This window comes from Rhea americana, unplaced genomic scaffold, assembly GCF_003343005.1.
Source record: "Rhea americana isolate MKP2758 unplaced genomic scaffold, rheAme1 scaffold_47, whole genome shotgun sequence".
Taxonomy (NCBI): Eukaryota; Metazoa; Chordata; class Aves; order Rheiformes; family Rheidae; genus Rhea; species Rhea americana.
Window position 1 is genome coordinate 3,075,003 of NW_028186612.1, and position 13,399 is coordinate 3,088,401.

At 52.2% G+C, this 13,399-nt stretch overlaps 1 protein-coding gene across 1 annotated transcript; it reads right to left on the reverse strand.

Annotated features, from left to right (window-relative positions):
- Window positions 1-5,910: 5,910 nt before the first annotated feature.
- Window positions 5,911-12,001, reverse strand: CSRNP1 (cysteine and serine rich nuclear protein 1). Its single transcript, XM_085316469.1, has 4 exons — window positions 11,531-12,001; window positions 9,043-9,302; window positions 8,279-8,575; window positions 5,911-7,177 (listed from the first exon to the last, which is right to left on the reverse strand). The coding sequence occupies exons 1-4, from the start codon at window positions 11,703-11,705 to the stop codon at window positions 6,161-6,163; spliced, it is 1,749 nt and encodes a 582-aa protein (XP_085172595.1). The 5' UTR covers window positions 11,706-12,001; the 3' UTR covers window positions 5,911-6,160.
- Window positions 12,002-13,399: the final 1,398 nt, after the last annotated feature.

Genomic DNA, 13,399 nt, shown 5'->3' on the forward strand with positions numbered 1-13,399 from the left:
GTCCATCAAGAGTGATGGCCACCATCCGTGAACATCTACCTGGAGGTCAGGCTCAGGCTCAGGTCCGAGGCGCTGAGCAACACCTGACACCTCAACTCCCTCATCACACTGGCTAGAATAACACCCCCTCCCCGCCCCCAGGTAACACTTACTACAAAAAACCCAACTCTGCGCTGGAAACATGCTAATCATCCCAGAAGAGAAGGGACAGTTATTCCAGAATGGAGTGTCTTTAAAAACCAGGGCTGTTCTGCAACAACTGTTGTTGAGCAGCTCCTTCCACAAGAAGTGCTCCAGGCAGTCAACCGTGTAGACAAGCCCTCAGATATCAGCGGACAGTAATTGTTAACAGATTCTGAAAAATATTTTCCAGCCCCGTTTTAGCTCAGCCCGAACCCATCTGCCGGGCAGCATGCGTTGGTTTGGGCTGATTACCATGCCATGTGGGTAGCCAAGAGAGGCAGAGGAGGGCTAAGGCTGAGAGGTGGGACAAAGCTGGTGCTGAGCTGCACCACGAACATCCCATGTGACCTTGGGAAGATATTGAGGGGGGTAAGAATCATTTGCGTGGTGCATTTGAGTATATGTGACACTAATGCGTTTGACTATGTCTGAGCTGCTCCCTCTGGGCTTCCTTTAGAGCCAAAGGACTCAAGGGAGCAGTTCATCTTCTCTGTAAATCTGTGCTCTCTCCAGTTGTACATGCTTTCTTGCCATCCAGGTGGAGCTGCCTGGCTTGCTTACGTTAGTGCTCACAGGCAGTGGTCCTTTGGGCGATAGGGCATGGTTGTAAGCCAGCACGTTTGCTACGGACACTCCCAAGGATGGACGTGGCCACACAAATGGCCACAAAGTGAGCTAGGCGCGCTTTATTCACAGCCAGTCTCGGATTAAGGACCGCCACCCAATGTGGTGAGCAGTTCCCGAGGAAGCCACGGGGAAATACGAGCACGCAGTGTCTCCCAGGGGTGCTCAGCACTGAGCAGATAAGACACAAGACCTGGCTGCTAGAAATGTGCAGCATGCCCCAATCAATTCCAGGGACCGCTCGTCCCAGGAAATAAGGTCTGCTGCGCAATGCGTCCACCACCCCAAAAGCCCTCTGGACATTGGGACACGGTGGTTTTGCCAAGCAAGCTCTGGAAACAGTGCAGCCAGACCGCAGTCCTGATGCACTGATTTCTACCCCTACAAAGAAAAAGAAAAAAGAAAAAGAAAAAAAGAAAGTCATTGCTACTGCTAAGTCCCAGGGCTGTTTCAGGAGGCCARAGAGAGACTGAATACCCCTTTTGATTCCTTCTTCTCAGCACGGACTGACACTGATGGAGCAGGAAGCAACTTTCAAAGAACAATTGTCACGGTCCACTGCAAGTATCTGCACCGGGAAAATTGCAGTGGCCCCGCCGAAAGGCCAGCGGCACGGATGTCCTAACAGCCAGCTTCAGGAGATGCTCTTCAGGACAAAAGCCTTGCTCTGCCAAGCAATAGGTGCACAACACTTTTCTCCCCAAATCATTAACCAAATCACCCCAAAGATCCTTTCCCATCTGGCCCCAGGCCTGGGACCAGTGGGTAGCCTGTGGCTCACCAGTACAAGCCCTGGTGGCACCGTGTCACAGCAGAGAAACTGGCAGACTTGGAGCAAAGGTGCAGCCATCAACACTAAGCCAACAATTTTCCTGATCATGAAAGGAAAGGATTGATCCACCCAGACACAGGTGGGCTTTTTGCAGGACTGAAAAGCAGGAAAATCCTCCTTTTTTGTCAATCAAGACTGCAGAGCKGCTGTTGAACTAAAAGGCTACCTGTTCAACACAAGGGCGTGGGTATTATTTTCATTCATTAGCATCATTTTCATAGTTATGGAAAACACCTCTGCAATAGACCTTTTTTTTCCTTCCAACCCAGACTAGATTTTGAGAGGTTTAAACACCACTATCAAGCCTGTGAAAGACTGGTATTTCTGAAAATAGCTTGTGTTCTGGCACGAGCCTCTCTGATTTGCATTCRCTCATTTTTTTTCTGCGGTGCTCTTTTTCCCGCGGGCGGTCACGCGTCGCAGAGCACAACTGTCAAACTCGAGCGCCGGCGTCGTCTCCTGCCGCCCTCTGCCCCGGCCTCGTGGATGCTGCAACCCCAGCACGACCAACCTGCCACCGGCTTGCGAAACATCTCATCCCGCGGCCCAGGCTTCTGCAGACGTGCCGGGGCGACGGGCTGGTTTCACGCATGCCCGCAGGCGTGGTGGGTTTGCAAGGTGGGGCGCCCGTTGCRTGTTGTCCTCTGGCCGAGCGTCTGTCCCGGGATGCACGCGAGGGGACACGCGTGCACACTTGCCTTCGCCCAGCCGTTGATGGGCCACCCCGTGGTTGCGGGGACCCCACCACCCTGTTTCTGTGAGTTGTCAGAAGGCGCCAGGAAGTTGATGCATAAAAAGCTTTGCTAGCAGGAACACTTGTTCTCCAGGCCTGGCCACCCAGAATTAATTACAGCAACTGGACTGCTTTCAAGAAGCTGCCCTCTTGTCTGCATGAAATACGGAGGAAGCGGGGCCCAGAATCTCCCTCATTAGGTGTAGCCAGAACTGGGACAGGCTGAAGGYTCCGCGTTGATGTTTCTCCAGGCCAAGGGGACACATAAATCCATTCAAGACTGCTTAAAAAAAAAGAAAAAAGAAAAAAGATAAAGAAAAAGAAAGAAGAAAGAAGAAAAAGAAAGAAGAAAGAAGAACTGCTTCATGGTGCTGGCATCCACAGGCAATTAAACTGTTTTTCTTAGGACTTCGGGAAGGCTCCAGCCAGGCTTTGTAGGCACAGGAAATGTCTTCAGGGTCTTGCCAGCTCATGCAGGGTCTTGGTGACCTTTTGGCCAGCGATGAAGAGTACGGCCAGACAACGCAGCCCGCTGGGTCAGGACTTTGCTGGGCTTTGGTGTGACTGCAGCATCTGGTTTCCTTGGCAAGGTGCTCTCCCCACACTTTGCTGACCACTTGTTTTCCGGAGGCAAGGCTCAGACAGAGAAGCAGCTCGGAGGATTGGCCCAGACCACGCCACAGCCCTGCATGAGCTGAGTGGGCGCAGCACGTCCCTCCCCGTGTGTATCTCAGGGCCAGGACACAGCTGGCCAGGGTCTCCGAGCCACATGCTCTGCAGCTCCACTCTCCTGACCTGACGCCAGGGCTTACCGAGGTGGTGATTAGCCCTTGGCTAGGAGACGYTCCCCGAGAGGATGCCAGACGGACTTGTGGGCATCTCCAAGATCTTCTTCTGTGCCACTTCCAAGGGCTTTTGGACCCTATAGCTTTCCCTGTGCTTTTTTGGGTGTCAGCGAGGTGATGAGCACAGAGGGTCACACACACAGTCACAGAATGGTTGAGGTTGGAAGGGACCTCTGGAGATCATCTAGTCCAACCTCCCTGCTCAAGCAGGGTCACCAAGAGCTCATTAGACACAATCACATCCAGGCAGGTTTTGAGTATCTCCAGAGGAGACTCCACAGCCTCTCTGGGCAACCTGCTCCAGTGCTCAGCCACCAGCGGCCCTGGGCTCCCACCGCTGGGCACCATGCAGGTTTGGCCCCTTGCGGGGGTGATGCTGCCACCAAGCCACGTACCAGCTCTGCCGGCCTCAAAAAGAGCCCTGTGCCAGCTTCCCTCAGCTGGACTCACTCAAAACACCTACAACACCTACTACAACTTCCAAGCCAACGATCCGGCAAGTTTTTGAGCTGGAGTGAAGAATATTAGCAAACACTTGTGCTGAAATAGCCAGGAACGAGGCAAAGGCAGTCCCAGATGCAAACAAAATTCTTTTATTGAAAGTGTAATGGAAATTTCTTCATATTGCTTTGATGAAATGAGAGACAGCAGCTGTAGACAAATACGCTTTCTTTAAACAAATGAAAATGGATAAGGTAAAAATAAAGCATTTTTTTTTACTTGTACCTTTAAGCAACATAATCACAATATATACACAAAGAAAGCTAAAATAAAGCTATGTTGAAACCAAAGCGTTTCAATCAATACATTAGATAATTACAGATTGTGTCAATAAATACCCAGTTTTTAAACTGTTTAACAGGCAACTTTTTACACAGATACTGAGAAGAAAAAAAAATTATATATTTACAATTCAGTGCCTTGAAAAAAAGAAAGAAAAAAGTCTTTTTCTTGGCACTAACACAAATACAATGAATAAATTATAGAAAAAAAATCCACAAAGGCAGGAGTCTATCCCCATCATTCATTTAAAAAAAAAAGTGTGTGTGTRTATATATATATAAAATATATGTATATATTTTACATATATAAATATATATATATGCAGAGAAACTCAGGAATGTTATAAAATATATTAGTGCCAATAAATACAGAATGGTACCAGACTCTTAATTGTCAGTATTTTTGATGCAGACTGAAGGATAGAAACTACCACCTAGAAGATAACTGAAGGGGATTTTCAGTCTCAAGGAAAAAAAAATTATATATATATATATATATATTAGTATATATATATATTTATCCAGGAAATCCTCCATCTGCCAGTAGTATTCCTACAGCTGCCCTCCCGTCGGTCCCACGGGGCGATGGCGAGCGCGGGGCTGGCTCCCGCGAGGGTCGACGCTCGCCCCGCTCCGTTTCTACGCGTCCCTGTCTTAAAAAGCTGGCCGGCTCAACGCAAGAGAAGATGCACAATTAAATAATAATAATAATAATAATAATAATAATTAAGGAGAAAAAAAAAAAAAAAGGAAAGACACACAACAGCCTTCGCTATGTTCGTACGCCAAAATTTCCTGAATTATCAGTCTGCGGTGCTCATCCGACCGGCGCAACCTCTGCCGCCTCCGATATGAGCAACGCGGCCGAAGGAAAGGTCCCGAGACCCACGCCCCGGCCCCGCTCGTGGGGTCTCCCCGCGCGGCCCCTCGCCCCTTCCCGGGAATGGGACACCCGAAGCGAAAGCTGGCGCGTTGCTGGGGCGGGATCCGGATACGCAAACGGGAGCCGGAGTCCCGCGGGCCGGGAAGGTCCTTCCACCGCCCGCTGCTCCCGGCTCCAGCGATCGCTCGTGATCCYGTGGCCAAATCCTTAGGAAACGAAATAAGTTATAGGAGAATTTATGAAAAACGCTTCCTTTTTTTTGCTGCTGCTGTTTAAATATAGTTAGCTCACATTGCTCCTYGAAACAGTTTAGGGTTTTGCTCGTTTGCTTTCCACAGCAGAATTACAGGTATCGCACACCTTTGGGTTACCGTGTCCATGAAAGGTCTGCTAGCTACCAAAGGATGCTGCTACGCACGTTTTCCCCCTCTCCCTCCCCTCCCACCTGCTYGTGTTAGGCTCTTTCAGAAACGTTAAGTGAAGACCAGAGAGGCATCAGACAAAGCCAACGCCTTTCGGACCCCAAAAACAGCGTCGTGTTGAGGATGTGTGCTGCTAAAGACCTTATTGCCCTTCCAGGTCATCGATAACCACAGTGCTCATCATGTAGTACAGGYAAAAAATAAATAAATACAGATATATTATGCAAAAAATATGATTGTACACATAATACATCTGAGGTATTACCAATTTAAATAAGGTTTCATGCTAGTTCAAGCTTCGGTGGCTACTTAAAATTCTGGAATTTGCAATAAATAGACAAAGAATGATTATGCATATAGTGTACGGATCTCTTCTGTAAACCTTGTCAGATTTAAACATAAGAGCATGTTGGGCTAACTCTTACGCAAATCACAATTTTTCACAATAAATACAGCTTCAAAAGTTGTCCTAAAAAGTTTCTGCAACACTGAAAAGTTTCTCGAAGGSGCTGCGTGTACGACTGGCAATGCTAACAAGGAGTATTTCTCAACCGGTCTTTTCATACAAAACACAAGGAAATTCATACTGGAAAGTCTTTCCCCCTCCCCACCCTCCCACCCCACCACGAAAGTTTATAAATTTTGCACAAACAGCAAGAGAACTGATTGTAGCTGCAGTATGTCAAAACGTCCGTGTTCTACAAAGACCAAAAATAGTTTGTTTGCTTAGAAAGTTCCTTTCTCATAGCACATTTTCCTCTTGGCGAAAGTTTGTCCGCTCGACCGTTCTTCAGTTTTAGTTTCGGGGCTCCAGAGCTGCCCTCCCTCCCTCCCTCCCTCGCCCCGCAGGCGCTTTTTAAACTTTCACCGTTTCCATGAGCGATGACTTAATGGCATCTTCCAAAAGTTGATTGTCTGTGAAGGGGGCCGGGGTTTCTGGGATGGATTCAGACAACCCGATGAGGGACTCCAAGAAACAGGAGCCCTGATCTCCAGCTTGCGGGAAGCCAGGGAAATTAGGCAACTGAAACTGTAACGCTGAGAAGTTATCGAGGTTCTCGTATTCCTTTAAGGAGTTATAAAGAGGTCCCAAGTTATAGTCTGAGAAGGACTGAAAGAAATCCAAGGAGTCAGAGGAAAGGCTGAGATCCGTGTAGCTCTTGGAGCACTGCTCCGCCGAGGAGGAAGCGCAGCAGGAAAGCCCGTCGCAGTGCGCGTGGGCGGCCTCGTCCAGAAAACAGCTCGCATCCTGGTTGGCGTTCTCGTCCAGGCACTCGGAGAGGTGGGACAGATGCCCGGAGCCCGTCCCCCCCGTGCTGGCCTTCTCCACGCCGGGGCCGCACTGCTCTTCGATGCCGGCACTGAAGAAATCCGCGGGGTGGAAGCAACTCAAGTTGTCCTGGCAGTTATTGCTGTTTTCTTCGACGTCGGAGTCGTTGAAGTGGAGTATCCTTGCCAGGCCGTCGTCGTCGACGTCCGACTGGGACTTGTCGGAGGGGCCGTTCTCGTAGGGCTCCTCCAGGTCCTCGCTGGGGCTGGAGGAGATGGAGGAGTCCGTCATGTCGCTGCTGCAGCTGTTCTCCCCGATGGTCTCCAGGTCCATGTTGAACTGGAAGGCCGGCGTCAGGGGCACTGCTCTTTCCTCGAAGACGGTTTTCCCTACCGAACATCCAAACTGATGGAGCCTCTCCCGGAAGGAGGACTCGGCGCCTTCGGCTGTTTTCTCACTGCTCTGCTGCTTCTTCTCCAGCTCCAGTTTCATAATGGTGTGGATGAAGTGGGTCTGCACGCGGGCCTGGTTGAACTCGATTCGCCCTTCGGTGTTTCCGCAGCCGTCCTTGGTGCAGCCGCAAGGGAATGACGTGTGATCCATCTGCCACGGGAACAAGCACACGCGGGGTTAGACCTGTGGGACCAACCCACCTCTGAGGGTGTCCTACCCCCGTCCCTTCTGTGCCAAGACACTGCGAGAGCCGCTGCAAGCAGCAAGGAAACTGTGACACGAAATCATGGGAAGTGCGGCTTAGTAAAACTGAAACTGCCCTTTACTCGCTCACCAACTCTGAGAAACCACCTCTGCAGTGCAAACTGACAGCTAAGAGACTCGAAAGGAAGATTATTTTTTTTAAAAAAAGAATAGAAAATGGCATTCTGCCCTTTGGTAGGGTTGTCATAAAAAAAAATGATGAATTTCAGTACAACTTACGACTGGAAAGGTAACAGGCAAAAAGAAATGTAACGCATTAACCCTTAAAAAGAAAATATATATGGAAAACAGTGGGCAAATATGAGGTTTAATATATGTGCATCGTGCTGTTTAATACATATGCATACCATGAGCTCTTGTCCCTCTCTGAGAGGGGGGACAAATTGTCTAGCTGGCATCTGTGGTGCCGTCACATCCGAATTAGGAGCAGCCACTAGAGGGGGRCTGTGACACACGCACGGAGCCCGGGTTTGCGCACACCCTCCCCGCACCAACCCCATCCGCTAACCACAGCAGCGAGGGCTTCAGTGGCCCCCAAAACGGGAAACGTGTCTCCCCAGACACAGCCTGGCACACACGCACCAGGGAGGGGAAAAAAAAAAAGAATAAAATCCCTAACAGAAAATATAGGCATCACTCCGCCGGCTTCGTTTGCAGGTGGCCTCCACAGCTCACCATGGGGTGATGTCCACTGACGTGGACAGTGTCTCTGGAAGGTTTCCTCTCCGGTTAGCACCAAATGCATTTTTTTAACCGGGTGGCCTAACTCCGTCCTCCTTGCCCCTAACCAGCCTGCTTTTAACGCCCACGAGCCAGCTGGAGCCTTGGCTTTCCCCTCTGGCCCTGCTGCCCGCGCACCCGCTCGCTGCGTGCGGGCTCACATTTCGCTCCCGCTCGGGTCCCCCCGCCAGCGCCCTCCCCTTTCCCTCTCCAGCAGGCRGGACGTGCGGTGGCGCGCTGCCCGGGAGCCGCGGCGAAGCGCCCTACCTGACACTTGATGCCCGCTAAGCTGCAGCTGCAGGTCTCCGGATCGCAGAACTCCTGGCAGTCGCAGCCGCAGTCTTCCCGCGACAGGCGGATGTTGTGCAGCTCCCGCTTCTCCTCCTTGTCGATCTTCTTCACTCCCACGGCTTTGAGCAGCGCCCGCCTCTTCTTGGCTGGGTAGGGCTGGAGGAAGAAGCCGTCTTCCAGGTCCACGTTGCTCACGTCGATGTCGTCGTCAGAGATGTCTTCGATGGTGAGTTGGTTGGCCTCTTCCGACTCCTTCGTGCCGTTCATGGTCAGCTGGGAGCAGAGCATGGGCAGAGTGTTAGGGACCTGCTGCGACCACCAAGCTCCAYGTGGCCGGGAAAATCACGGAAAGGGGATCAAATCAGTGGCTGCCCACACCAAGTTTGGGGAGCAACTAGAAAGGAAAGGTTTGCTCCAGTGGTGGCAGGCTCCAGGATCAACATCTGGGTCACAGCCCCCAGGACAAACCTGACTTTTCCCAGAGAGCCCAAGGCCATGGAGGGCACAGGCCTCTCCTTAAGGTCTCACCTGAAGACCTGACAGATATCCAACGCATGGAATTCAGCATTTTTTTTGTCACCCTTCAAGTGTAGAGAACTGAACTGAAAATCCTATGCTGGAGTCTGTGTTTTTTGGTGATCAAAGCAAGGCCAAGGACTTATGTCCTGAGGTCACAGAGAGGCCTCGAATAAAAAGTGACTATTGACTACGAATATTCACCCGCTCACGCTCTTACTCACTTTCCATTTCAACGCTTCCAACTTCTCTTCTTTTAATTTCTCTTCGAGTTTCTCCCGGCGGACGTTCTCCTGCTCCTTCGAGAACTCTGCTAGCGTGAACTGCCTGGAGGAGCTGTGCTTGCTCACCATCCCCAGGGTGCAGCCACCGCGACTAGGCACGCTCGTGAACCCCTGGCAGCGCGGGAAGTAAAACACAGTGACCCGGTCAAACTCCACATTGTTCTTCTTTAGWCGCTTGGATTTCTTCAGGATAGACGTGGCTAAAAACGGAAAAAAGCACATAAAGTCAGGAGGGCCACCCTCGCAAATGAAGGGCTGTAGATACTACGTAAAGGCAGGACTCGCAATTACTCTCGCAAGAGCGACGTGGCAGGGTAAGGTCACGGCATCAGCTGAAGGCTCCTTGTCCTGTAGGATCTAACTGTCCAAAGAGGGAAAAAGGATGGATAGAAACTAAGCCAAGCCCTGATGCTGCAGAATCGCTGAGTAGATTAACCCTACGAAGYGGCTGCTGCTTCTCCTGCCTGCATGATCTCCTCCAGGAAACACAGATTTGCTTATTCTTCAAGCGCRGCAGAGCACAGCGAACAAGCAACACAACATCTCACGGGCCGGTCTTGCCTCGGACCGGAGCGCCGTGCCGGCAAGCTGCTGCCATCCGCGTTTGGGACGGCGAGGTCCGCTCCCGGGATGCCCGAGCACAGACCCTGCACGCGAACGGGCTTGTGTAGCCTAGCACAAAGCAGCCGAAAGGGCTGTTTTCCCGGTACTTCCTTGGACCATCCCCTGGGAGGAACTACGAATCCAGAGCTTATTCCCAAGAGGCTCAACTGAGAGCAGCTGCGAAGACGTTCATCCCCACGCAGGTGATCCCGGGCTAAACGTGGCAAAACATGGCTCTGGTTCGTCTCCAACTGCTGAAACACGCTACCCCCACCTAAAGCTGAGCCCCTCTGGGGATACCTGGCTCTGCACGTTTGCAAACGCCAGGGGTGGAGGCGGACTAATCGGCAGGGGCAACCCGAGAGCCACGCTGGCCGCAGAAAGGGGAACGCCAGTCGCGGTAATATTGGGTTACAGAACTGCTTTATTTCTGCAATTTGAGCACGTTGGGGGGGGGGGGGAGTTCGGTCCCGTTGGCTGCTAATCCCTCCCGGGAGGCAGCACGGACATCTCAGTCGCCATCACGAAAGGCTCGGAGATGCCCCAGCGCGGTCGCGACGGTGGCAGAGACGGGAGCCACCCTCGCCGGGCGCCGTCGCTGCAGAGACCGGACCCGAACGACCGCCCCAAACGCGGGGCGCCCGGCTGGGGAAGCGCGGGGCCGGGCGGCGAGGCGCGCCCGCGTTTCGCCGGCCTCGCYCGCCGAAGCCCAGCATTTCGGTGAAATCCGGCCAGCCGTGCCGGCTGACTCGCGGCGGGTTTCGAACGGGGGCCTGCGCTCGCTCCGACGCCATCTCCGCGCCCGTTCGGCACGACCTCGCGTCCATCTGCCACGCGAGCTCTCTGTCCGAGGGCGACTTGACCACCGCGACCATTTATCGACGGAGCTGCTACGCTTCGGCGTTCGCTTCTCCTTCTCCCCCCCGCTCCCCCCCAACCTCCCCCAAATTGCTTTTCCATTCCCGACCCTTCTCCGATTGAGCCAGGGAATACAAAAAGTTCATTGTTTTGCCCCAAAACCTAAGAAGACAAGCAAGAATGAGACTCTTTATTATTACAAGACTTCTAAAGCCTTTTCAGACCACTGCATGTTTGTGTATGTCTGCTAAGTGGACCTTAACTGCTCTATGCAGTGGGTATTCAGCATAATTTACTAGGCTGGACCATTTCTCCTCACTGAAGATGGTCCCCTATTGTTTCTTTTCGTTCTTTGCCTGGCAGATAAGGATTTTTACAACCTTCTCTCCGATGTGTTTGCCGAGAAAGCTCTCCAAACTGATTTTGCTGAGAAAACAAAGTAGCATTTATCTGCCTTAGCAGCGGAGGCAATGTCAAAGGTGTCGTGGTCTCTGGCAGAGCACCCATCTTACTCAGGAAACGGGCTTTGAAATGGCAATTAAGCCACTGGTTAATCATTTTTAAAAACTAACATTATGGGCCTGCCCTGTCTGCTTAAGAGTTGTCCACTTAATGGTTTGACAGTGAGTGGAAGGATCTGAGGAGGGAGCCACAGTATTGGCTTCAAGGCACCAGTCTGGCTCTGCAGGCTCAGGTCCTACAGGTTTCTATTTTTGGAAATCTGAACTTCTGCAAAAAAGTTATCGATGAATAACAAGTACTGGGAGGAAGGGGAGAACGGCTGAGGAAGACGACCCTGAAAATGCCAGCTATTGTAAAAAACAACATAAATCATTTGGCTTAATGACATGAAGAAGGTGACACGGCCCCTTCCACCCACGAAGGTGCGCTCCAAGGGGTATAGAAATGCCCTGTCCGACCCTGGGGACCCCGGAGGCTCTTGCCAGTGACGACACGAGATACTCACGGGTGAAACTGGGCGTTAAGGCCGAGCTGGGCTTGGTCTCTCCGTGCGAGCTCTCCTCGTCCGATTCCCAGCCAGAGGAAGCCGAGGAGGAGGACAGCGGGGAGCAGGAGGAGGAGGAGCAGTAGGTGCCGTCATCCCCCAGCTCTTCGTACTTCCTTTTCAATACCCCGCTCATGGTGGYGCCGTGTCTTTCATATACCTGAAAACCAAGGGAGAAAGGCAAAATTAAGCGCGGGAAGCGCTGACGATTCCCGAGGACGAGCCACGACGGCAGTAACTGCTGGCACGACACCAAGTCAACCAGCCCGAGCCCTGGGGAGGAGATGGGGGGGGGAATTCCCAGCAGGTGCCCCCCGCGCGCGCCTGCCRAATTTCCCACTTCGCCCGCCGAAAGCCAACCCTCGCGCACGATACGCCGCCCGGAGACAAACTCAGTCGGCGCAAACGTTACCAGAGGACGAGCGCGACGCTTTGCTTCCTAACTCTTTGATGTTAACTCCTCACCCAACTCGCTTTCGGTGCAGTTACAGCTTCAACGTCTTGCTAATTACAAAAATAAGCCCGTTTGCGGAGAACAATCTGTTGGCATGATTTACTTGCTATAGGCCCCTGGGGAAACAGACTTATTAAATGAAGCACTGAAATACAAATGTATCAGCTGTGAAGAGCGGCCCTCCTCCTCACGGTGCCTTTCAGAGCCAGTCCCCCATTCAATCAGCTATTCTCGTTTAGGCTGGGTTATGTATCAAGCGCGGTAGCAATTAAAACCAACATAGCTAATTAAAAACAAAGTAGTTCGGCGCTGGTCTCCATTTCTAAATCTCTGYCGTGCTTTTCCATCATCTCAAGTAAGAAAAAATGAATTTTGCTGTTGGGTGTCTCTCTTCCCTGCCCTCTCTTTTGCGTGCCTGCCCGTGCGTTCAGGTCTCCAGAAAAGCCCACCCTGCTGACAGATGCCAGCAGAAAATACGAACCTCCTCCAACTCCAAAACCGCCTTTTAATTTTAGTATCTCAGTAGCCTGCACAGTAATACCCGGCGTTGCAGAAGCGCGCTTGGTGCCTCCAGAGCCCGTAAGCGCCAATTAATCACCTTCGCAAGCAGCTTTCCTGGGAGACAGMGAGACCCTAAAAGGTTAAAAATTGTTGGACGGAATCAGTCCTGYGGTTCCAAAAAGTTAATCATTTGCCGCAGCATGTGCCGACGGGGCCCGGCGCGGCGGCGCTCTGCTCCGGGGGCCGGGCCAGGCCACCGCAGACCCGCCTCGTCCCTCTCCGCGGACCTGGAGCTGCAGGTGGTTTTGCCGCCCGTTGGTTTTTTTGGCCTGAATCCAGCACAGATGGGGGAGAAGGTGGATCTGGCTGGCGTCCATCAGCCGTGTGTGTCCTACCTGACACCTGGATTAACCCCTCGGCTGCCTTGGTCTGCGCAAGGCAATCTGCAGAGGCTGCCAAGCTGCAACGAGAAACCTCAACTCTCTTTTTTTCTGTGCGTGTGCGTAAGGCACCCACTTGCTCTAAGATACGAACGGGAGGGCAGAAACCCTCCAAACCTGCCACCTGCAGCAGGGGCTTGCAACGAGTCCTGGTGGAGGCTGGAGGACTTCTCAGCCCGGCTCTCTCACTTCCACAGCTGAAGACAAGGAGCGGCCAAGAACTTTGCAAGAAATGGCAAGCAGCAGAGCAACGCCTCTCTGCTCCTCCAGGCTTCCCGACCRCCGGCGGCTCCTCGTGAAGGCCCAGCCTCCAGGTCTGTCACTGGCCACGGATGCCACCTTACAGCCACTGAAGGGACAAAGAAGCCCTCTGAGGAGTCCCCGCACGAACAGAACAGACGGTGAGCAGCAAAGATAAGCGCCAAAGGATTCACA